Here is a 25876-nt window from a genome sequence, read left to right on the forward strand (position 1 = left end):
TTTTTCTTTCTGCACTGCCCCCTTGTGTAGTGGAGCATACACTACATCGCCTGATTGACAAAAAATAAACAAAAAAAACTTGTCAATGCCATCTTCATTTTTAGCAACAATTTTATGAGCATTACTTTATTCAGAACATGATTCATACAATTGAATAAATTAAAAATTTCAAAAGCTACTATCATCAATATTTGGATTATATTTTCTAACATTCAGTTTTAGCTCATTAAATTGATGAATAAAGTGATCATTTTAATAGTGTATTGCTTGAAAAAAATGCTATATTCTATAAATCACTTTACTGAAGAAGTGATACAAGGTTTACTTCATCAACCTTGTAAATAACCATAAGTGTTTTATTATTGCAGCAAATTTTAATATGTTTTATTTTGCCATAAAAACATAAAAAATCAACATAAAATGCAAGCCAAAATCAATGGTTAGTAGCTGATAATAAAATAAATTAAAACTTATATCTGCAAAAAAAATGTACCCACAGTATGAGCTAAATATTAAAGTAATGTGGATGAGATGTTTACTCAAATGTAATTAATAAATGAGACAGAAAGTGGACATAATGAAACAAATAATGTAATATTTGTTACAATTAATATTGAAAATATGAATAATTAAGAACTAAAATAGAAGACACAGAGACAATATCTGCTTGCCTAAATAACAAATAGAAAATGATAATTAACTTCAACTACTGAACAATACGCTTTCTTGCTTGCTTTTAGAAACGTCCACAATCACAGTTTATTTTATTTACAGTTGTGGTTCATTTACAACGTATATGTAATTATTAATTATTAATATGTCATTATTTTTTTTCCCCAAAATGTGTAAGATCTTTATTGAAGAAGTTCATTGAGCTGATTGTGTATCCATCTGTTTGTATTCATGATAATTCGAATAATAGTTGCAGCATGAGCTGGTAATAGTAATTAGTAAACGATGCAAATTATTTGTATCAGTTTTATTTAGTTTGACCCTCTTCTTCCAGTTCATTGCCTGTTTTCCATATCAGTCAGGCAGGCTGCGGACGCTGTTTCTGGAATAGTCAAGCGAAGCAGTGACAACAAATGAAGCGTGTCTCCTCTGACAATAAAGAGCTTGTATTTTTATCCACACGTGGCGAAAGATCAAAGTTAAACCGCTACCGTTGTTGGTATAAATAATTCAGTCGGCTTGGGTCACGTGTCCGTCACGTGTCCCAGCTGTAGGGGCCCTGCCAGTGTACAGTAGCTCTGAGGCTGCAGGCGGAGGAAGCGGCGGCAGCAGCAGGAGCAGCAGCAACAGCAACACACCGAGCCAAGGTAAGCTCCCCTCGCCCACTGGTGCTTCTGTGGCTTTGTTCACGGCGGGGCTGGGTTTATTCTCACTCTTTGTTCACTACACCAATTATCTGTCGTTGTATTCCAAAGCTGTCTTTAAATATTGAATAAACACTAGAGTAAACGGTTCTGTTAGCCGTAGCCGTGTTAGCGACAGTGCCAACGGCGGATGGACGGTTAAAGTCTCCGCTGAAAATGGGGCTTCGGGTTCGGCTTCGGCTAGCTGTTCGGCTAGCCAGCCCAGCGTTCACTGGTTGTTTTCTTTTGTTACCCTCCGACACTCCATACTTTGGTAGCTGTATTCTTGATAATCTGCTGAGATGTTTTGGTTTTTGGAGCCAGCAGCTCGACCCCCAACATCCAACATCCAACTGTTGGCTAGCTGTTGTTAGCAGGCAGTTAAAGGCTGTTTTTGAATCATCTAATAAACAAAAAAAAAAGTTAGTTTAATTAAATGTATTATTGCGTGTCATTGTGTCTTTTTCTATTGTGCAAGAAACAGTTTGACCAGCATCTATTAATATTATTACACTGCAATTTGTTAATGTAAAACTGTTGTTATAACGAACTCTCGTGTATTGAATTGATTTTACATGTATTTCGATTTCAGTCAACTAGGAGGGTGTCGTTTTATTGTCAGTGAGCGACAAAAAACGTCTTCAAATGTTAAGACCCAGTTTTTGTCCCTGTGTTTTTTTACCCAGACTGCTTTTATGCAAGTTAATCAATCAAGCCTTATTTGTGTTGAATCCTTTTTGCAACTTCATGCAGCTCAAGCTGCTTTAGAAAAATAAAAACAACTCTCCTCTTTTTTTAGCTACACCAGTCAGTCAAAAAAAAAAAATCAACACCGTTTTCCCTCTGTTCAATAGGCAAAATACTGAAAAATCTGATGAAGATTGAAAGTAAAAATTGTGAAATAAAATTAAACAAAATAAAAGACACAATTAAGAAACGGATCAATACAATAAAATTAAAATTATCAGAGGTACACCAGTTTTCCATCGATTGGCTCTTTATTTGTGATCAGCATGTCAAAGGCACGCTTTCCAATTCATCAATTGCATCAAGCTGACGACGACTCCTAAAATTTTGGCGTATAGAGCATCAACAAAAAGATGCATAAATTAGGATAATCTTGTAATTCCATAATAATAAGAAAAACAAATCAATCTGTTGCACACATTTTTAAAACTATGTTTTGTCGTGTAAGCTTCAGAAGAAAAGAAAACCCAGCAATTGCGACATCAAACCTTAACGATAAATTGGCATCAGCCTGGAAAAAAAAATCTGTGCTTTTCCACTCCTGATTCTTCTGAGAAACAACCAAACAGAATACACTCTTAAATTATGTGGCAAAAGAAGTTAAAATTACTGTTCAACACACTTTCCAGTCATGAAAAAAAAAAAAACACAACCATCTTCCATTGATTTTGACTGATTTAATGTTTTTTGTTTTCTCTCAAGTACTCGCAACACAAAAGAAAATATATTCTCTACTTTTTTTTTATTTATCGTATCAGTCCAGTAAGTAAAACCAGGTTGATACAAACAACCTACGTTTATTTCTGTCTTGTTTTTGTTTGTGTTTCAGGAGGAGAACAGGGAGGGTTGGCCATGTGGTATTTGTTTGGTCATGTCAAAGTGAAAGTGATGCACCGTAGGACTGTGGGAGTGTTAAACTGAAGCAGAGAAGCAGTGTAGGTGGTGGTATGTAGGAAAATATACAGAATATTGGTTATTGGCCATAACAGCAGGATTAATATTGGATAGCAATACTACTTTAGCCCAAATGTTCATACTAGTGCATAGTTTTCAGGATGGACAAGAATAGAAAATGGAGGCCTTGCTGTATGTTTTAGTTCTGGCTTTTTTTTTTCTTTTTCACTTTTAAACCTGCTACCAGAAGAGTTGAGGATGCTGGAGGGTTCCTACAATCAAATGGCCGTTAAATAAAATGGACTACTTCTATTAGAAGTCTTCCTGCAAGAGGAAACCTTATTATAGCATTATATTGAAATAAAACAGAAGCTTAAATGATGAATTGTTTTTCTAAAATAGATAAGTCTCTAATTAAACATGCTTCCGCTGAGCAGCAGAGTGCTTGAACTATTTTCGGTGGGCACATGAATATTTCAGTCGGTGGCTATGGGCGGCAGGTGAGGGATTTCACCGCCTTTTTACGTGGGCTGGGTTTTGTTTTTGTTTCATCTGATCATTTCTGCGTGATGACATTTGTTGCTCTGTGTCGCCCAGCAGCCCTCTCCAGAGTCCCCGAGGCAGCTTAAAGAAGCAGACAGGCTGACGTGATGAGGTTCCCGGGAGAAGCTGCTCCCCTGCGGGCTGACAGCTGATAGAGGAGGAGACCCTTCTCCTCCTCTCGCACGCGCACTCGGGGACAAACGAGGAGGACCATGAACGTCGAAACCAGACCCGTTTGAAGAAAAACGTCACTCGGACCAACTGGAGGCGCCGCCTGGTTGAACATGCTTGTTTTTGGGTGTGGAAGATGCAGCTCGTTTTTGATGTCTCTTTTTGCTCTGCTGCTGACATGAGAGGCGTGGCTTTTGCTACATTAAATGTCTAAGTATTTCTTCTTTTTTATTTTCACATCGCTGGCTTTTGTTGCCTTGTCCTTGAAACTGCATCAGCCAGGCTGTTCAAAAACATCACAATGACTTGAGTGCCTTTTGATTTTTTTGATTTTTTTTTTTTGCAACCCACTTGGCTAAGTGACACAGTTAATTCAGCAATGCTAACGTCCACAGTTTTCTGATCCTGTTTCTTAGTTTCGGGGAAGTTTTGATTGATCACCTTTACTCACTGTCGCAGATAGCCAAAGGAAAGCATAAGTACTATGCACCGTAGTTGCTCACGCAGATCCTATACAAAACCATTAACCTCACAGGAAGAGAGGCAGTCGTAACACCACCCAAACCCGGACGAAGAACCTCTCCCCTCTCTCTGTGTAGTCGTTTTTGTTTTTTTGTTTTTTTTATTGAGGGGGTTCTGAGAGCCGCAGGGATGTTTGCTTCCGTGGAGCATGGCCCGGTGCTCTGTAGCGACTCCAACATCCTGTGTCTGTCCTGGAAGGGCCGAGTGCCCAAGAGCGAGAAGGAGAAGCCGGTGTGCAGGAAGCGGTACTACGAGGAGGGCTGGCTCGCTACCGGGAACAGCCGGGGGGTCGTCGGGGTCACGTTCACGTCCAGCCACTGCAGACGGGACCGGGCCACACCGCAGAGAGTCAACTTCAACCTCAGAGGACACAACAGTGAGGTAATTGAGGAGGAATGATTTTTTTATTCATTTATTTTTTAGCTATAAACTGCTTATTTAATATCTATCTAATTTATCTATGTTAAAATCACAGTCCAGCTGAGCAATTTTGGGTATAATATCCGAGTTAGTGGAACTGCAGCTATTGAAGTTTTCAGAATTTTTTTATTTATTTATTTATTTATTTATTTTTTTTTTGCTTTATCAAGTCTGCATATGTATGGAAAAATTAAAATTGTGTGGGGGAAAAAAGGTTAATTTTCTTTCTTTTTTTGACATTGTGTCTTCTTCTAACCTTCCAAAGATAAAAATCAGCTTTTCTGGAGCATGAAAGGTGTTTCACATTGATTTATATTCAAATTATGATTTTTATTTTCGGTTTACCATATTACAATTTGGGTTTTTGTCAAACAGAGTGATCATTTTTGTTTTTGCGTTTACTGACATGTCATTTAAAAATAAATAAAGCCCATTTTATCCATCCATCCATCCATTTTCTGAACACCCTTGTCCCTCAGTGGGGTCGGGAGGGGTGCTGGTGCCTATCTCCAGCTAACGTTCCGGGCGAGAGGCGGGGTACATCCTGGACAGGTCGCCAGTCTGTCGCAGAAGCCCATTTTATATAATTTGTATTTTCTTTTACTCTAGATCCATTGGCTCCTTGGTTTTAAACTGGACCCAAGTTTCTTGAACTAGGCTCAGTTTAGATGCCAAGCAAAACTTAAAAAAAAAAAAAAATCCTACTTTTTATATGTCAGGAAAAAGCTTTACTGATTGCCCGCTGGGATTTAAAGAGACACATTTCATCTTGGTTACATATATCCCCATTCTTCTGTCTATTATAGATTTCAGGTAGTGCATAGATTTCTATCTTGCTGTTGAATTAATGGAGTAGAAATATTGCAGTTCTCAATTTAAATTTTTTTTTTTGTATTTGAAGCTCTGACCTGCTGATGCATGCGGATTCTGTTACATTTTCTATTATTACTGAGTTGGCATCTTAAGTCACGTTAAATGTCAGCAGTTAGAACGTTTAGCTCTCTGTATTTTCCACTTGGTAAATCGAGCCCATGTAGGGTTGAGGTTTTCTCCACTGCCTGTAAACATTTTCTAATCCAATATGTTTCATGACAGATGGAGGTTTAAAGCACAAAAGGATAAAATAGGAACTTTTTTATTTTTTCCTGTAAGCTGTGTTCAGCCTTCTTGGTGTCTGCCAAGGTCCCTCTGATTTTCAAAGTTACATGGACTTACTATGTGTTGCATTCAGTTTTTCTCTGAAGTCGGAGTGAGAATTCAACATGAGATCACCAAATGTACACTTCTTCCATTTGACAAAAACATAAAGAATATATTTGGAGCTTTTATTTATACTTTATAAATCTTTAAAAAAACAAAAGATAAAGTGTCCTGTTGATTCCTTTCCTTCTAAGGTGGATGATGTCATTCTGTTTTCCAACACAGAAGTATCTACCTTTGTTTAGTTTAATTGGAGCACTAGATTTTATAAAGGCACAACCAGTGGGAGTTTGTGGGGGTGGAATCATTTAATAGATGTATTTATTTTTTTGGGTTGTGGTTAGAGGCAAGACTTCTCCCTGACTCATGCTTTGACAGTCTTACATCAGATCTCCCTGCTGCTCCCAGTCACAACATTGCAGCGCTCCAGTCTCTGTTGTTGCTCTCGAGTCTCAGCGTGGTTAAGCTCTCGAAAAGCTTCCCACTACCAGTGCAAATGAGGCCGCAGCGCTAAATCAGAAACATGAAATGACTAAATCCTGAGTCTAATAGTTGCTGTGTGTGTGTGTGTGTGTGTGTGTGTGTGTGGGGGGACTGATAGTTGCCGTCAGCATACAACGGAGCTGGCACCGATGAGACCGCACACAGGTTGCAGCTTTGCGTTCTGTGGGTGGAGCTGCTGGTCAGATGGAGCATGGTGCTGTGTCAGCATTCCATAAGGCAGCTGAGGGGAGAGTGGATGGATCCCAACACGGAGGGACTGAGCCAGAGCAAAAATGTCATTTAGCTCTGCCCACTTGGACTCGGTCCAAACACTTATTCACTTCGGCTGAAATGTCCCTTCTGTTGTTTTTCTGTAATTAGTGTGTCGGAGAGCAAATGCAAGTCTTTTTTTTTTTTTTTCTTTTTCATTTGTTTATGCTAAATTTGACCGACGTGTACACAATGGTGCATAAAACGATCATAGTATTCGTCAGAAGAGGCGTTTAATTGCAACCGACTTGCAATTAATTAAATGCTTGTTTGTCTGCATTTTATTTCATATACCTGACGATAAACTCCACCGAGACAAATTGGTTAGATTTTTAAATTGACTCGGAGAAAAATTCCTGTTCATCTTTTCTCGTCCCAGAAACATTAAGACGAAAGCCGTAAATACCCTACCTTTGTATAAAGCTATAAATGCTTTTAGAAACGTAGAATCCTGTCAAACAGCCTAATGAAATCTGTCACATTTGACAGATATTTTTCCTCAGCAGTGTGATTGTTATTTTTTTTTTTTCATTTCTGTTTTTATTTAAGGGTCCTGGCATAATAAAAAAATCCCAATCTTGTGTCGGAATGCGTTTTAAGACTGAACTTCTCCTTTGCAGTTTTTAAAAAGAGCTTCACCAAGAAATGTGTTTATCCTCTTTCTCTGAGTCTTATCCTTTTGGTGTCAGCTTCATCATTGACTATGACTTGTGTCCTAAATTAGCTCAAATCATGTTTCTCAAGAAATATCAACAGAGAAATGCACTACTAACCCCTTTGCTCTTTTAACCCAGTTGACGTTTAACCTGCAGTTTGTTTCTAAGAAACAAAGAAGAAGAAGAAGAAGAAGTTTGTTTCTAAGATGAAAGAAAGTCAAAGTTTCAAGCTCTCAACTAAGTTTTCATTATTTTTAGAAACTGTATTAAACGTCTCAACAGTGCAGGATCCATGTTGAGGCTGTCACAGGGCCGAGTTAAAGAGTGAGCGTGATGTGTGGATGGTCGTGTTTTGTTCTATGACCATTCATATAGAGCTGTGTCAGAATGAATTGGCTCATAATGTGACCTTTAGTTATGATTTAAAGCCAGTAGATAAAGGGAATTAAAAACTATCTTTTTCTCATGGGTGGAAGTTTCACACTTAGGCTTTTTTCAGTCAGACAGCTGCATTTATTTTGGTGAATGACTATCGCTCTTCCAGAGATTTAGAAAGGTATTTATGCTGATATTTCTTGCATTTTGATAAAAATCAGCAATCTCTTCATTGTCTGCTTGGTGTAAAAAAGAAAAAAACAAAAAACAAAAAAAAACACGTTGGACGAAGTATAATCGCAAAACACCAACCTTTTACAGAAGCTGCCTGATGTGTTAAAGGATTGATTTTCAAGATTTTATTTCTGTTTTCAGGAGTCTGAATGCGCTACCTCCTCTCTGTATAAAGGGTGTCTTATCCATCATTTAGCTCCAGTCAGAATGCAGAGAAGAGCAAACAAGAAGCTCTCAGATGTTCTAAGAGTAAGAAGCCATTTTGAAACCATTCACAAGAGACTTCTTGGTGGCTTCTTACCCAGAGGCAGGAGTCCCTGAAGGTCCGATCCAGAGTTTTCTCTCTGACAAAGAGAGATAAGTATCTTAGGTCCCTAAGATAATCCAACAGAGACCTGTGACCTCAGGGCATAAAGTAATGTTTACCACTGTACTGTTTTTGATTTGTCTCGCTGTGCAGCTTTGCCTCGGGTGGCCTAGATATTAATCCACGTTGTGACTTTAGTTTGATCGCACATTATTAGTGCAACTGTTTGGGTTTAGATTTCTTTCCATTCTTCTCCGAATGCTGAAGTTTTAATTGAGATCATAAATGTTGTTTTCTTTCACAAAGCAACCCAGTGCGGATTAAAATACTTGCTTCTAATAATTTCTTAAGAATGAATCGGTACATTTTGCAGAGGTGAATCCACAATGTACGCTTCTTGTAAATTGACAGGAAAGAGGGATTAAACATTTGTTGTACACCACCAGGATTAATGACAGTGTTGTTTTGTGACCAATGTCAAGAAATATATCGATAATGCAAGTTCGTCCCTCTCGAAGACAAATAAACATACATTTTGTAAAGAACACTTAACACTGGAACTGAAATATCCTATGTATGTGAAGGTATATATTTTCGATTTTTATCAATGCAGCCAACATGTAGTTTATCCTATTACTTTGCAAATTTTCTAATTCTTCACCAACTCGTGTCATTTCACACACACTACCCTCTCCGACCTCTCGGACCACTTGACTCTAGACATCCTGTACAGACTTGAATCCTTCTTGACCCCTTAATTGCATTAAAATGGTCTCGCCAAATGTGCTTAGTTCAGATGTCTGTGCTGTGGTAATCCATCCTGGGAGAGAACATGTTGCATAACTCCTGGGGCTCAGCTGCAACCCCAGGTTCTCTGCTCTTCCTCCAGAGTTGCCAACAGAGATGGCGTGGCCTCCGCACTGCTAATATATACCCACAGAAGCAGCTATGCAACTCGCTATTAAATCGGGTTTTATTACATACAAGGCAGAGTCATAAACATCTCAGGTTGTACCTCCCCTCCCTGAAAGTCCCGTCCTGTTACCGCTCTGTGGCATCGCAAATCATTCCACGCGGCTTTGCTCATTCAGACTTCCTTGCCTTTGAATCAGCACAGCGCAGTGCTTTTCTTTAATTGAGTTTTGTGTCTGACTTGAAATCTTGTCAAAGCAGGGTCGGAAGGGCAACAACCGAGGACGGGAAGCGGACATTCACATTTAGCTGTGACTTTCAAAAGTGAAATATCAGCGGGCAATATTTGTATTTACTTCTTAGAAATGTATCTGTTTTTATTGGGAATGTTATTTGATAAAACTGAATTTTGAAGTCGTAGAATAAAAAGAAACTGTCTTGAACTCATCTTTTTATTTTTGTAGCTTAAGCAGTAGGACCACAGTGAAAATGATCAGCGGAGATGTTGGCAACTGTCTTAAGAGCTCCAATCGTTTTTAGTTTCTTGGGTTTCTTAATGGTTGAAGGGCTGGTGCTCACTTTGCTGCATGTTGTGTTACATCGCCTGTTGAAAACAATTCCTCTCTGTTCGACCATAAAACACACAATCGTGCTTAATAACAAGTCTTCGTCATGCATCTGCAGGAGGTTGTGTGTTTGCACGTGACTGTATTCTCTCCGTCTCTTTGGTGTCGAGTGCTTTCTCATGCCTGTCGCCATGTGACGTCTGATCTCCCTGATCGTTGCGTCACAGCGAGGTGCTCAGGTGGGATCCCCTCACCATCTTACACTAATCTCCACTCCGAGCTAAATTTACATCAATTCACAGTTTATTGTCGCCTCTGCGGAAGTGCAAGTACACGTGATGTACGAAATGTGTGAAAATTGGGTTCATTTATTTATTTTTCTCTCTCTCGCTTTTAGTACTCATAAATATGAGAAAGATGGTAGAACATTCCGACTATGATACATGTGTAATATGAAGGTTCAATCTGAATTTGTACGCCAAGTAAAATGTCCACTTCCTTGGTAATTCTATGACTTGATTGGTATTAATGTTAAAACCGTAATTGATCCAGAACCTACACTATAGCTTCCCAGTACCATCATATTCATCGCGCCCAATAATAAAAAATAGCACTTGATTGATTTTTTTTATTTATTTTTTTTTTTTAGCTGCTATTTGTTTTTACTAGAGGAATTCACAAAACTCAAAGTTTCATTATAGCCTAAATGTGTTTAGTTATAACCTTTAAATCACAATATAAATTATTTTAATAAACCATTCTTGGTATTGAGAAATGTATAACTTCGATTTTTTTTTTTTTGTCATCATACGTTTAAAATGAGTAAAAAGCAAATTTTCACGCGCAGTTTCCTTATTACTCTCATTAGATGATTATCGCAGAAAATAATAAAATTGTCATAAATTGATCTTATGAAATATTCTTTGGTTTCCCAAAGGGGTATTCCTGTTTACATTTTTAGTTACTCTTTTTGGCATCTTGATTCCCAGTTTAAGGATGGACTCTGTATTGATTTATTTTCTTTTTTTTTCTTTTTCCAACTTTCATTGACTGGTCTGTCGGAGTGACACTTATCTGAGTGCCTAAGCCGAACTAAAACCTTGGCCTGTGTTGTGTATTTGAGCGTGCAAAGCCCACGTGCTCTGCTCGGTGAAAGCAGAGCTGCTCTTTTCTTAGGATTACTGCCTTGGGAATCGGCTGAGTCACCGTGCACAAGACCAGAGAGAGACCGGGAGAGCACAGAGCAATGTAGTCGGACCGATGACGACGTCAGAGAAGCTGGTCGTTAACAGTTTGTGCTGCGTTTAATGCCTTCCTCCTCTGCTTCTCACACCTGAGGGCTATGACAACACATGTGCAATCCCTCGGAGGGAAAACGCAAACCCGTTCACGTTTGAGTTGCTGATGCCGGACTTTATGTGCTACAGCATTACTTTGTTTCTAAGCAGAATATGGTCAGAAATGTATGAAGTCATATTGTCTGTAATATGTAGGATGTTAGCAGCTCCTTCGTGACTTTCTCCAAATGAGGTTAACCTACTTTTTCTATTTCCGTCTAACATGAAGCTAAATTTAGATCATTAAATGGTGTGAAAATCAATATGACTTTTTAGCTTTTTTTAGGCTTCAACTGATGCTTATTTGGAGCAAATTTTTCATCCGTCAGTGTTTTGATCATAGCAGCTTTGTTGTTCATTTATCTACACAAAGCTCTGTCACAAAGGAAAATCATTTCCATATCAAAACAACTCTGTCGTCTGTTTTAACTTGAGCTGCTTTTCTTTGTTTTATAGGTGGTATTGGTGCGGTGGAATGAGCCTTTCCAGAAACTGGCCACATGTGACACAGACGGAGGGATTTTTGTATGGATTCAGTACGAGGGCCGCTGGTCCGTGGAGCTCGTCAACGACCGTGGAGCTCAGGTTAGGATCGTGACCGATGTGTAGAGGAACAGATAAATTAACAGGAGATGAGAAGGTTTCTGAAGTGCCCTCTGCCTGTGTCAGTATAACAGACACAGGCAGTTATAGCCTTTAGCAAAAAGGCTAAAAATAAATCGCAGTTGCTAAAATTGCAAAACAACTTTTGAGATGAACTTGGATTGAGCACTCCAAGTAGGTCTGATAATACACCATAAAAAAAATCAATCAATCAAAAGATGAATATTTGGTAGCATATTAAACACAGAAACTGGCATCACTTTCTAACAAAACAGCTGTAACAGAGAAACTCTCTACAAACTCAGTTTATTGTTCTTTTTTTTTTTTTTTGCTTTTTCTTCAATAGCAACATTTTACAATTTATATTACTACATAATGATCCCTGTAGGTGAGTGACTTCACCTGGTCGCATGATGGAACGCAGGCTCTCATCTCGTACCGTGACGGCTTTGTCCTGGTGGGCTCTGTCAGCGGACAGAGACACTGGTCTTCTGAGATAAACTTGGAAAGTCAGATTACCTGTGGAATCTGGACTCCTGATGACCAGCAGGTAAGTCACACGCCTAACAGACGAGTCAACTACATTTTCTGTCTTGATCTGTTCAAGCTGATTTTTTTATTTATTTATTTTTTTTTATCTGATCCTTCTTATTCCTTTTAACCTTGTGGGACTTGTTTATCTTTTAATTGCCCTTTTGAAAATCCATTGATCACCTTTTTTCTAGTGCCTTTGATATTGAATTTTAGAAATGATGAAAAATCTGTTTTTCACACTTGAAAGGGAATTTGCTTCTGTGGAGATTGAATGAGTTTTAACATCACTGTGAAGGGATTTTGGTCCACTTTTCTTTACAAAAAACTGTTCATTAAGCCACATATGAGGTTTATAATTATAAATGGCCTGTTTAAGGTTATGCAATTGCCTCTCAATCAAATTTGTAGTCTTTCACTAGGCCATTCCAGATGTTTCATCGGTTAGTCAGAGGTGATATTAAGGCCATCATCCTGTTGCATTACCTAAGTGTACTTGAGCTCTAGGGCACCAACAGAAGACTGAAACTCGAAAGATTTAATATTTCAACTCTGCACTATGCCATCCCAGTGGATAGATGTTGAAATGTTGACTTTTATTTGCCAGACTGCGTTTTTGCTTTTGGTATCCAGACAGATGAGAAATTATTTTTAAATGGCAGCAAATTTGGTTCTTTTCAAACATGTTTGTGTTGGCTGACTTTAACCAACTTTGTGTTTGTCCTATAACTTTGTTTCTGTGCAGCATATAAAAGTTATCTTTTACTTGGTTTCATTTAGGTCTGTCCCCTCTCTCTCCTCTTACTCCTTCCTTTTTTTTCTTTAATTTTCTTAAAAGTAGTTGTGGTTGTTCTCTCCTCAGGTGTTGTTCGGCACAGCAGATGGACAGGTCATAGTCATGGACTGCCACGGGCGTATGTTGGCCCATATTCTCCTCCATGAGTCCGATGGCATTGTTGGCATGTCATGGAACTACCCCAGCTTCCTGGTGGAGGACAGTAGTGAGAGTGACACGGACTCCGATGATTACACTCCACCCAAAGGTATTCTTCTCAAACTTTTACCTGGACAGCAAACTGAACCATGACTGTACTGAAGCTGCTCATCTTCAACCCTAACTTGTTTGAGGGAGAGAAACGGGATGCACCCCTGGAATTATTTCACTGTCACAGACAAAGAAAAACCTAAGAAAGCATAATTTTACATGCAATTTTTGACTTCTGAAACGACAGTTAATTTCTTTGAACAAATGAAAAAGATGAACAATGAAAAATGCAGAATTAAAAAAGACATGAGAAATTATACCGTAATGCTTTTGAAAATATTCTGTTAAGGTGCATAAGAAGTATTGGGAAACATCTGTGCTTGATCATGGAATAACTAAAGACACTCATGCGATTAAATATTTTATTCGACAGCCATATTGAATGCATAATTAAAGTCACCTCCTAAAAACTGGACACCAAAATTCCCTTTGTCTCATTGTTTTAACTTTGGGTTAAAACCGGCAGTCAGACTTTAGCATTTTCTTTTTAGCTTATACTGTTTACTGAAGTCAGAGAAATAAGACAAATATTCACTTACAGATAAAAATAAGAAAAAAATCACTCTTTATAAGCTTTCATGAAGTATTACAGCAAGAAATAAGTTTATTTTAATTGGTGCCCGTTTTGTTGTCTCCTTTTATCTTCACCCTAATTACTCCCAGTTGCCAATGTTGTTTTGTTCTTGGCCTGTCTTCCTCCCACTTTGCCATTTGTTCTTCTCCTCCCTTCACCACAGGCCAAGTGGTTAAGCTGAGAAGTGCTTACCTCATCAGAAAGGCTGGCTGTGCTCTAACTCACTAATTAAACCGTTCAGTAGAAATTGATTGGCTCACATAGAAATTATCTCTCAAGTTGACAACCGGACCGAGACGCCGTTCCTCATCAATCTTTTCTTTGCAAAAAGTCTTTGTCATACAGTATTTCAATAAGCCATTAATACTGAGCTAAATTTCATTTAAAGGTGCATTTTCTGTCTAGTTGAGTGATTTTTGTCTTTTTTCTCCGTAACATCAGCAGTTCTTGCAGTATTAAGCACCATAAGCATGCTTTAAAAAATGTCTCGCCTCTTTCCTAACAGACCATTGTTGTCCTTTATGTCCTCTCAGTGCACAGTCAGAAACCACTGCTGACGGTCAGCTTCACCTCTGGAGACATCAGCCTGATGAATAGTTACGATGACCTCTCACCCACACTGATCCGAAGCGGTTTGAAAGGTGTGTGGGTCTCCCAGGAGTTAGATTACTGCTTCCCTATCTTACCATCTCTTGTTGTCACACACTTCAATGTCTTAACGATTTAAGGTCATGTTAAAAGATCGAATGCTTATTTTCGTTCCCCCTGTGCTACAGATGTTGTAGTCCAGTGGTGCTCTCAGGGCGACCTTTTGGCAGTGGCAGGGATGGAGAGAACAGTCCTCCTGTCCTCCGACGCTCCATGTTCTCCACCCACCAAGAACGCCATTGTCAAGTTCTACAATGTTAGAGGGGATCACATCTACACACTAGACACACCAGCACAGGTGAGGACTTGGAGCTGAGACATGGAAGCTGTTTTATGGAATTTTAAATCAGGGTCGAAGGAGATCGGCGGCAATAACGAAACCAAACGCTGTTTCTGCTGGAATTAAATGTGCTCGATTTATTTCCCCACAGATTACAGCAAAATAACATGCATCAAACACTGTTACTGCTAGAACAAATATGCTCGATTTATTCCCCACAGAATACAGTACAAAACACTCTATGACTAAACTCGTGATGCTCGATTCATTCAAGTTGTCAGCGCTTACCTCGTGAAAACCGGAGAGCCTTCGGCCTAGAGACAAGCAGCAGCATCAACGTAGCTGGGCATTCGAACGCGATCCACAGCAGACTCTGACTCAAACCGCGGGCTTTTTCGTATTTTATCTCTTAAACAAAGGGATGTCTGCGTGCAAAGGGGGAATGGCCATTTCCATCCTTGCAGTCGAGCCATCCAATCAGAGGTAGCCGCTCTCTGACCATGAGCCAATCATGGGCTGAGAGCGTGAACCAGCGGACCAATCAGAGCCCAACCCAAGTCATCCAGAGCTAAGCACGCCCTGTTCACGTGATCCGCATGAGCTTGCAGCATGATCAATTTGCACAATAACCCTGAGCAGAATAAGTTTTATCAAACAAAGAAAGATCAAATTATAAAGAACAATACCCTGAGCAGTTTTATCAAAAAATGAATAATAGAATAATAAATGAATGATTATCAAAGAACATAAAAGATAATAAAAAGATAAAAATACAAAATACCAGATCATTCCACCCCTTGGTCTTTGATAATCACTTTAGTCGCAAAGTAACTTTAATGAATAGAATAATAGAATAATAAATGAATAAAAAGATAATAATAAAAAGATAAAAATACCAGATCAGAAGCCGAGTTGAGATGTCTTCAATCTTATTTTCCTTCATCTTTCTGGTCAGAAGCAGTTTTTAACTTGGTGGTCTTCTGCCTCATTTCCACTGAGAGCTACAGCATTGGTCTGTTTCTATCGTAAAACCAGGACCATAAAATAGCATACCAACCCACTCAGTGGACACAAGGCATTCCTTTCTGTTAAGTGAATGTCAGCAAAGGTGTCCCTCAGAGCTGTGTATTAGGCTCAAAGCTTCCTCTAGATTACATTAATAACATGGGCCAGAAACATCTCTTTGGTTCTTAAGTGTTTTAAATACACAATAGCCCTGGGGTTTGCAGGTTGACATAATGCAGCCGACCGTGACTAAACACTGGAAAGACACACAAAAAGAAAACCTCCATAGTATTTACATACATTTACAATATTGGATTTGTGGATTTTCATAAATATCTTGGTATTTTATTTGATGGAAACTTTTACTATATTGAACATCTGAAGTGCAGCAGATAAATAAGCACTCTTTTTCACTTGACATGAAAAACCACTTGGTACAGCCACCTTCTCACCACACAAGTCATTATAGTGACAGTATTTGTATAGATATTCCTATTGGCTGGTCTTTGTCTAGGAATACGGAGATTTATAACAGGATGTAAACCTCTGACCCCACCTCTCACTCTGACTTCACTTTATAGTTTTTGGCACCAATGTTTACATGCAGACTGTTGCACTAGTATATTTTCGTTTTCAAATCGATAACTGGCTTACCACTACCACTGTTTCTAGCTTCCTGTATGCAACAGAGAGAGGCTACAGCATCCTGTGGAATTCAGTGTCATTTTTGCCTGAATAAGCAGAGGTAAAGCTAAGTTTGCTGGTAGCAAAGTTAAATTCTAAGAAAATCTGTCTGTAATATTACTGATTCTACCTTATTCTAACATAAACACAATTTTGAGAAATTTGAGAAGGGTTAGGGTTAGACTCAGTATTGTGAAATTTTCCAAACTTCAAACCCAAACACTATGATGCTGAATTTAGTTTAGAGCTTGCCATGAACGTCTAATAACAAGTACCTAAAAAAAAAAGTACTGCCCTGGTTATAAGTGGAGAGCAGCCAGACTTTCTTTTTTACTTTTTTGTATTTCTGCTTCTTTTTTTTTTTCTTTTTTTTTTTAAAGAAGAAAATGTCTTTACTTTCTCTGTATGTTTGCAATGAGAATACAGTGCAGAAAATGGTGGTTTAATGCTTTCATTGCTGGAAATCATCAATCTGACACTGCTGACTCAGCTTTTCCCAAACCATTATCTATTTGAAATGGGTAAAATTAAATTATTGCCATGTTTTGTTCAAATGTGCCTGAGCTACAACTAGACCAATAAACGGAGTTAGCTAGAAGGAGGCTGAACTTTGTCCCCTTCTTCTCCTTCACACTGCAGCGCCCCATCACTACGCTCTGTTGGGGTCACAGAGACTCGCGTCTGTTCTTGGCGTCAGGCCCGGCGCTCTATGCAGTTCGAGTGGATCACCGGGTTGCTGCGCTACAGCTTCTCTGCCAGCAGGTCATCGCCACAGCCGTGAAGGAGGAGAAAGATGTCGCCAAGCTCACCATGCCTTCCCGGCTCTGTACATACGTCACTGCTGCTTTCGCCCCCACCATCAAGGTAACACGCGGCGGAGGATCCAATTAGCTCAGTGGGAGAGTAGTAAAAGGCTGAAACTAAATGGAACTGATAGTCTAATATTGATGAACTAAACAAAACCAAGTGTGGTAACAATTGTTGCATGACAAACTTTGTGTTTCCAGCCGCCCATCCCAGATCCCAACAACATGCGGGACTTTGTGAGCTACCCGACATCCGGGAACGAGCGACTGCACTGCACCATGAAGCGCACGGAGGATAACCCGGAGGTGGGCGGGCCGTGCTACACGCTGTACCTGGAGTACTTGGGTGGTCTGGTGCCCATCCTGAAGGGTCGACGGATAAGTAAGCTGCGCCCCGAGTTTGTCATTATGGACCCCAAAACGGATGGAAAAACAGGTGGGCCTGCATTTCTTCTTGGTTCAGTAACTTTAAAGAACTCATAGGAAATACGTAAAGAACAGAAAGATTTCTAGCATCCTCTAGAAGTTTTACAAATTTAATAATAAAGCGATTTATTGGGATTGGACTCGTATTCATAAAAAAGATTTTTTTTTAAATGGAGAAACATTGAAGAAAATAATAAAAATAAAAATCGTTTGAGTAGAATATTAGTAAATGTTTTATTTTTTAAATTTTAAAAAGCTTTTTATGGTTGGAAAAAAAAAAAAAACTCTCCATGACTTTTTAACCAACAACAATTTTATGTTTAATTGTCTCTTTACTGCCAGAAGCAGCATCAACATACTCATTGATTGAACTTTTTATTTGCGTTTTGAGAGCTGCACATTTAATAAACTGTGACTTCTCATCTTTTGTTTCGTCAGATGAGATATACAGCAACAGTCTGATATCAGCCATGATAGACAGCTGTAACTGCTCAGACTCCAGTGATATTGAGCTCAACGACGACTGGGTTGGCAAGAAATCTCCAAAGATATCCAGAGGAAGCAAATCTCCTAAACTTCCCAGGTAACTCAATAAGAGACTTCACGTGAATGGTTTTGCAAAATAATATTCATCAGACCAAAACCTACAAAGAGGTGGTTAGATTATTTTTCTAACATTTTGTCAGAGTTGTCTTATAAAGCCTCAAAAAGTCTGCAGTGGAATAGAAAAATATTTTTTTTAGTATTTAGTAAATCTTAAGTAGGGGGGAAAAATAGAATGTCCTTACTTTAATTCTTTTTCTTTCTATTTTCTGAAAGATTATTTGAATTTCTGTGCACACAATTTTTTAGTCAAATGTTTTTAGTTTTCCACTCCACAACTTGAGTTTTTGTCCAACCTATTGATCATTTTGGTTTTTGAAGCTTGGGATAAGATTTTAAAATCCCAGTAAAATACATTGAAGTTTATGGCTGTAATGTAATAAATTTGTAAAAGCTCAAGTGAAATTATTAATTACGTGATGAAAACATTTTAGTGGAATGTCTCTGTTTTTTGTTTTTCTTGCATGCCTAAACCTTCTTTTTTTATTTGCTACCTTCTCTGTAGAGACTTAGTTTGTCCCTTTACCAACAGGATAAATATTGACCCCAGAAAATCACCCAAGCTGTCCCGAGCAACACAAGAAATCTCTAGGTCGCCACGGTTACCCATAAGAAAACCCTCGATTGGTTCACCGAGTCTCTCACGGAGAGAATTCCCTCTGGAGGACATCAATCAGGTAACTAGAAGATCGTGTAAATGTTGCAGGGCTCACTAAGGGAGCTCGTTTTGGTTCATGTCACCATATTTGGTTTCTTTTCATAATTTTTTTTTTATGTTTTACAGCAAAATTACCTCGCTCAGGTCACATCCAATATTTGGGGAACAAAGTTTAAGATAGTGGGACTGGCCGCATTTTTACCTACCAATCTCGGTGCAGGTAACTCATCCACAGCCTCTCAATGAACTGGTATTATCAGCGTTCTTTCTTTTCTCATTTCACTCTTTTTGTTTCTTTCTTAGTTATCTATAAGACCAGCCTCCTCCATCTGCAGCCCAGACAAATGACCATCTACCTGCCTGAGGTGCGCAAAATCTCCATGGAATACATCAACCTGCCCGTTTTCAGCCCCAATGTCTTCAGTGAGGACGAGGACGACCTTCCTGTCTCGGGCCCTGCTGGAAGCACTGACGACAACCCCCCCTGTACTGTAAACATCCCCATCGCCCCCATCCACAGCCCTGCCCAGGCCATGTCCCCTGCCCAAAGCATCGGCCTGGTCCAGTCTCTGCTAGCCAATCAGAACGTTCAGCTTGATGTCCTTAGTAATACGACAGCAGCTCCTTCCGGAGCATCGGCTAGCAGTTCGGACCAAAGCCAGGACGCCATATTGTCGGCTCAGTACACCGTGCCCACCAGGTATTCCAGTCCGGGTCAGGTCATTTTTGGGGGGCTGGACGTAGGTCGGCTAATGGTTGGACCACCGCCGACCCATCATCCTTCGCAACAACAACAACAACAGAGTCAGCAGCAGCAGCAGCTTCTACAACATCAACAAATCCAGCACCACCACCAACAACAGCAGCAGCAGCAAATACTCCAGCAGCAGCATCATCTACAGCAGCAGCAGCAGCACATTCAACAGCAGCTGCAGCAGCAGCAGCAGCAGCACATTCAACAGCAGCTGCAGCAGCAGCTTCAGCAACACATACAGATGCAGCAGCATCAACAAATGCAGTTACAGCAACAGCAGCAGATGCATCACCAGCTGCAGTCTCAGCAGCACCATCTTCAGCAGCAGCTTCAGATCCAGATCCCTGCTCCGTCCCTGTCACCGGGGCAACCTTCGGGAACGGCCCTGCACCAGCTGCAGCCGGGGGCCCTGCAAATACAAATCCCCCACCAGCCGGCCGAGTTAGTTGTTGACAGAACGGCAGGCGGGGAGCACGAACACCTGCTGAAGATCAAAACCACTCGGTCAACGCCACAGCTAGCTGACGCCGATACAGTGGTGTTCAGCGCTCCTTTGGAGCTCAGCAAAATGAACCCGCCGCCTCCTTACCCCGGGACCGTGGCCGCGGCAGTTGCTGCTGCTGCTGCTGCAGCTGCTGCTGCTTCACCGTCGACGTCCAACGCAGCTTCCAGCTCCTCGTCTGGAACAGAAGGGGGCGCTAGTGGAACTCCTCCCCCTAGCGAGCTCTGCGTGAAGAAGGGTGACTTCAAACTTTATCCTCCAGGTCAGCAGCAACTACAGTACCCCACGCCTCTGGGCTACGAGAGGATAACGACGTTTGACAGCAGCGGGAACGTGGAAGAAGTGTGTCGCCCTCGAACACGCCTCGTCTGCAACCAGAATGTGTACACGCTCCAGGGACCTGGCAACTCTGCCACGCTCAGGGTCACTTCCTCTTCATCGTCGTCTGCAGCTGACAAGAAAATCCAGCTGCCCTACACCTCTGCTACACTCAACAGACTCACCGCACCCCGCTACTCCATACCAAGCGGAGACCCACCCCCTTACCCCGATTCGGCCAATCAGAGCGGAGCCGCCGGGAGGAATCCGAACCAGCGACTCGACAGCAGCTTGATCCACGCCACCCTCAGGAGGAACAGCCGAGAGGCCGCGCTTAAAGTCTCCCAGATGCTGGAACCGCCACGACCGCTTCCTCCGAAGGCTAAAAACAGTCCACTAGCGCCCTCCTTCCAGCAGAGGGTGCCAACAGCCTTATACACGTGCAGCCAGTGCAGCAGTGGATCAAGTGTTGGCAGTAGTGCTCCAGGGAGCGCTAATGGGATAGCAGGGGGAACGATTATCAGGCAAGATTTCCCTCCAGGGAACGGCGCTCCACACAGCACAGTGATAGTTCACTCCAGCAGCGCCGCTGCTCTGGCCTCCCAGTCCTCATACAGCCTGATGAGCTCACTGGAGGGGTCCGGGAGTGCAGCGGGAGCAGGAGGGAACAGAGACCGGGCTGAGTATGTTAACTCAGCTTTTACTGAGGATGAAACACTCAACCAGTCGCTGAGGCATTTGGTAATTGCAGGAAATGATGCATCAGGGCTTGTCATCAAACGCCCACCTCCCTACCAGTGGGACCCGACTGGCACAGAGGAGGTGTGGATACCTCAAGAGAGGACAGCAAATGCCCCCCCTGGAGCGCACAAGCCTCCGCCCCTCATTCTCAGCCCGACTCAGCACTTGGATGTTACCAGACTGCCTTTTGTTCTTTCTCCAAAGTCTCCCACCAGCCCTGGCGCTGCATCATTCCAGGCTGCAGCAGCAGCAGCAGCAGCTACAGCTACAGGCTACCAAATCTCTCTGCAGTACCCCCCAGCAGCAGCCTATGCCGGAGCTCAGCTCCAACCCATCCCAGGGTCGCCGCGCCCCTGCGCCTCCCCTAAGGAAGTTGTGGCACCCGTGGCCCTCTCACAGCAGGACGCGACCCTTGTCTTGTCGCCGGGTTACTCTCCAAACATAGCAAACCTCGCCTGCTGTCCCCTTCCTCCCTTGTATCCCGGAGGAAGTTCCTGTGCTGGAATCCCCATCCCTCCCATCGCCCTTCACACACCGTGGGGAACGTACAACCCTTGTCCGCCTATGCCCAGTCCTGCAGTGCCACTACCACCCAAAGCCTCCCACGTATCAGCAGACAAAAATGTTCTCTCACCTCCTCCTCCACCTCCTCCACAGCCTCCACCACCAGCAGCAGACCCACAGAGCCACGGGGCGTTACAGGAGACAATGGCAGAGCCAGGGGACGCTTACCAGGAGGTGTTGTCTTTGACTGAGAGCCCTGTACCACAGCGGTCCGAGAAGTTCAGCAAGAAGAACCGCAAGCGGATGGACGGCCGGGCGGAAGAGGCCAACGTGTCTCAGTTAGCCGAAGGCAGCAAGTCGAAGAAGGAGGGCAGGGCTCTGGGGGATTTCAACTCGCTGATCTCCAGCCCTCGACTGGGAGGAAGAGACAAGAAGAAGCTGAAGGGGCAGAAGGAGCAGCAAATGAAGGCGAAGAAGCTGAGTAAGGCCACAACCAACAGTGAGTTCCAGGACAGTTCAGAAAGCGAGCCGGAGCTTTTCATCAGCGGCGATGAGCTCCTTAATCAGTGCCAGAGCGGGAAAAAGGGCTGGAAGAGTAAAAGGAACCTGAGGGCTGCTAGCGAGCTTGATGAAATAAAGTGCCGGAAAGCCAATGAGAAGGAAGACAGAGGACTGGGCAGCCAAGGGTTTGTGTACGTGATGGCCAACAAGCAGCCTCTGTGGAATGAAGCCACACAGGTCTACCAGCTGGACTTCGGAGGCCGAGTCACGCAAGAGTCGGCCAAGAACTTTCAAATCGAACTGGAGGGCCGGCAGGTGAGTTTGGTTCAATATTTATTTCAGAACCTCAGACGATATGTTCTCTCTGTGCAGATCTTTGTTTTTTTTTTTTGTTTTTTTGTTTTTTTCAGATCGCAACATTTACATTTCTTATGGTAAATTAAATACGTGCAGAGTTATAAATATGGCTTAAATAGGAAAGAAAGAAATCTGTTTTTTGTTTGTAAAAAACATAAATGAAGCACACCAGAAACTATAAATCAATATTACAATACATTGAGTCAATTATTATTGGTATTAAATTACAAACTAGAATGAAGTGGCATCCTTTGTATGTGCTTTATTGCTATTCATTTTCCATAAGCATTCTAAATTATTTCCACCAAATTTTTCCCATTTATCCCAGTGTTTGGAAAATAGGTCTGTCTTTAAATTGACTGTGACTGTCATGTTTTCCATTTTGTAAATATCTACTACTGTCTGAGGCCACTCTTGGGCGGTTGGTTCTTTTTGTACCATCCATTTTTGTATAGTTACCTTTTCTTCTGAACTCGTCCCAGAAACATAGTTTTGAAATTTGGCTGAATTTACATGCGCAATATATGGTTAACCCCGTTGTTTTTGTTAATCCAGTATTTTTGGAGAATATTGCATTCCTATTTCCTTGTGTCTGTGCAAATCTTAATGTGTGTTTTAACATCCTAGGTGATGCAGTTTGGTAGGATTGATGGCAATGCCTACATCCTGGACTTCCAGTACCCCTTCTCTGCGGTTCAGGCTTTCGCAGTGGCTTTGGCCAACGTCACCCAACGCCTCAAATGAGACGTCCCCTCCCAGCACACCCCGACTCATCCCATGATTTTAAATGCAGCCTGCTGAAGGAGCACAGTTGTTTGCTTTGGAGATTCATACACTATAATAAACTCAGTGGATTTTGGAGAGAAAAAAAAAAGACTGAAATCAACTGTGGTCAATAGATGGAAATGCAATCACACTGCACTACGCAATGCTGCCACTAGACATGGTGCAATAAGCATTGTTGACTGCGTTTTTTTTTTTTTTTTTGTTTTTTTTTGAACGCCATTAGATCTGCTCCGTTCTGAATTCGGTGGCGCCCTCCAAGCACGTAGGGCCAAAGAGCTGAGCTTGGGTTATCATCATGCAAATAAATGCTGCTTTGGGTAGAAGAGGCTTTCTTAGAGAGACAGATTGTCACGGTGCAGTTAAAGAAAATAAAAAATAAAAACAAGCAGCAGTAATACTTGAAAACCACACTCTGGAGGTTAAATTACTTTTTCCAGAGCGCACAGGTACTACTGGGCACTGAAATCCATTGCTGTACAAAACTTTAGTGAAACAGTTACTACTTTATTAAACTGCTTTTGCTTATAGTTTATTAAATGAGGTTACTTAGTGGAGGTTTTTGTTCTATACCATTCCTGTTGTTTCTATCTCAGTCAGTTTCGGCTGGATTTAAGGCTGATATATGCATCATTTAGGAGCACTACTAAAAGTTACGACTTTTCACTGTTTCTGGAAGGAAATATCGGTCTTTATCAAATCTGCGTTGGAAGGATGAAAAACTGTCACCCTGCTACACTTAATAATTTATATGTACATGTTGTTTATCTTTCCAGATACGGATTTTTTAAGAAAATATTGTTATTGTTGAAGATGTACAACCCTCATACTTTTTCATCCCAGTTTTTCTTACCGACTTTATTTGGGGAGGCTGAATTTAAATATTGCTGTACACTCGGAGAATTCAGGTGGGAGCGGTTTACAGAATAGCTTTGGCTGACATATCCTGTGATTGGATATCTACATACGGTGACACTGGCGCCAAAGACGTCGCCAAGGCCTCAATTGAACAACTTAACCTCTGGCATGAAGTGATAATGTCACCTGCTGTCACTTCTGTGAAGTGAGTACGTATTTGGGGGCAGTCCTTGCTCTTTAGGACCACACTAAAACATGTAAGCATGGTACAGGAAATATTTTTGTATATTTCACCTATGCCATTTCATATTCTTCTCAGAAGGCATGTAAATAAATCGGAGGTGTAAATGTGGTAAAGAGACTTCGGCGACTCTGACAAGTTTACACCTCGGCTTCACTGTGTTTAATTTCAGGTGTGGAGGGAAGCTGTAACACCGTAAAATTACTGTTAAGCTAAATCATCGTCGTCACTCAGTTTAATAAGACTACATTGAAGAATGAAGCTCCACTTCATAAGCTGACTGTGCAAACTGAGAGACGGGTAAAGCTGTTTTAAGTGTTAGCAAGGATCGTGGGCGGAGATAAAGTGCAAAGGACATATATGCATTAATTTCTGTTTAAGTACAACATCAGCTAAAATCACCAGAAGCGTTTAGGCCTAATAAAACGGTGAAGGTGCTGCAGGACTAAACTCTTAATTCGTGCCAAAATATCTACTCACAATTTTACGACGGATGCAGTCCAAAGGAGAAGAACCAACTCTATTTTGACCATTGAATTGATGATTTTGTTACTTTTAATAAGTGTGATCTTTCCTGATCTCAAAGATGCATGTTGGTCATCGGTTGTAGAAAGATGGACCAAATGAAGATATTTCAAACCCTATTATTAAAAAACACACAAAAAAATATATATATAAAAAAAAAAACAAGCATGTCATGACAAAACCCTTTTTGTGTTAGCTGTGCAATATTTTGTAGGAGAAAATGATGGTTTTTTGTTGCTTTCAACCATGTTTTGATACCGTTCTTTTAGTTCAATATCTAAGATTGCTGGTTTGTGCATTTACTTTTTTTTTTATTTATGAGATTATTTCCTGAAAGAAGGAAAATATCTATACATACTGTATATTGTGGAGTTTTCCCAAACTTTTTTTTTGTGTTAAATCTGTAAAGAGTGTAGCCCAGGTTGTGGGGGTTGGTGATGAGAACAGGCATCCTAATTTGAAGTTTGCTTTGGATGGAAAAAAATAAATAAATAAAGATGTGAATGAGCAAGTGCCCAGTTTAATGTAGTTGGTAGACTAGTGTAAGTGTTAAGTCGAGGTGTGTTTGTGTTCAGCTGTGCAGTCTACCAATCCCATCAGTGTTAAATCTATTATATTTAAATGTGTTCATGGCTTCTACACATTCAAACACATTCTTCACTGAGTTGATGTTCAGCATTACTTATGGACTCGGTTAGGGATTCACTTTAAACCGATGACGAGTTGTTTGTAGACATTGTAGGATTTGACTTTTCTTTAGAAAAGATCTGTGCTTTGTATTTGCAGGTGTAGACTTAACTGACAAAAACACTTGAAAAATAATAAAAAATAAGAGTCTGATGAGTATGGTGACTGAACGTTCATAGTGGATGGATAGTAAGGCATGCCATGTAAATTATTTTAGAACTGTATATGTCACTCATCTTTTTAATAAAAC

The 25876-nt window shown here is 40.9% G+C and overlaps 1 protein-coding gene across 5 annotated transcripts; it reads left to right on the forward strand.

The window, feature by feature from the left end:
* Window positions 1–1058: 1058 nt before the first annotated feature.
* On the forward strand, window positions 1059–25758 carry tulp4a (TUB like protein 4a). 5 transcript variants are annotated; one of them, XM_016669380.1, is made up of 15 exons: window positions 1059–1319; window positions 2932–3037; window positions 3594–4613; window positions 11449–11577; window positions 11984–12145; window positions 12989–13169; window positions 14279–14386; window positions 14522–14691; window positions 17002–17226; window positions 17370–17604; window positions 18033–18177; window positions 18703–18874; window positions 18982–19075; window positions 19159–22490; window positions 23160–25758. In XM_016669380.1, the coding sequence occupies exons 3-15, from the start codon at window positions 4362–4364 to the stop codon at window positions 23274–23276; spliced, it is 5322 nt and encodes a 1773-aa protein (XP_016524866.1). In that variant the 5' UTR covers window positions 1059–1319; window positions 2932–3037; window positions 3594–4361; the 3' UTR covers window positions 23277–25758. The 5 variants fall into 5 exon arrangements, with proteins under 5 accessions (XP_016524866.1, XP_016524869.1, XP_016524859.1 ...); XM_016669383.1 differs by having other exon boundaries at window positions 3597–4613; XM_016669373.1 differs by lacking the exon at window positions 2932–3037.
* Window positions 25759–25876: the final 118 nt, after the last annotated feature.

The sequence above is a fragment of the Poecilia formosa genome, unplaced genomic scaffold (assembly GCF_000485575.1).
Source record: "Poecilia formosa unplaced genomic scaffold, Poecilia_formosa-5.1.2 Scaffold1, whole genome shotgun sequence".
Lineage (NCBI taxonomy): Eukaryota > Metazoa > Chordata > Actinopteri > Cyprinodontiformes > Poeciliidae > Poecilia > Poecilia formosa.

Coding starts and splice junctions, on each gene's coding strand:
- tulp4a (XM_016669380.1), top strand. CDS start 4,362: ATGTTTGCTTCCGTGGAGCATGGCCCGGTGCTCTGTAGCGACTCCAAC. Junction 12,146..12,988: donor GGACTCCTGATGACCAGCAG/GTAAGTCACACG, acceptor TTCTCTCCTCAG/GTGTTGTTCGGCACAGCAGA. Junction 22,491..23,159: donor TCGAACTGGAGGGCCGGCAG/GTGAGTTTGGTT, acceptor TTAACATCCTAG/GTGATGCAGTTTGGTAGGAT.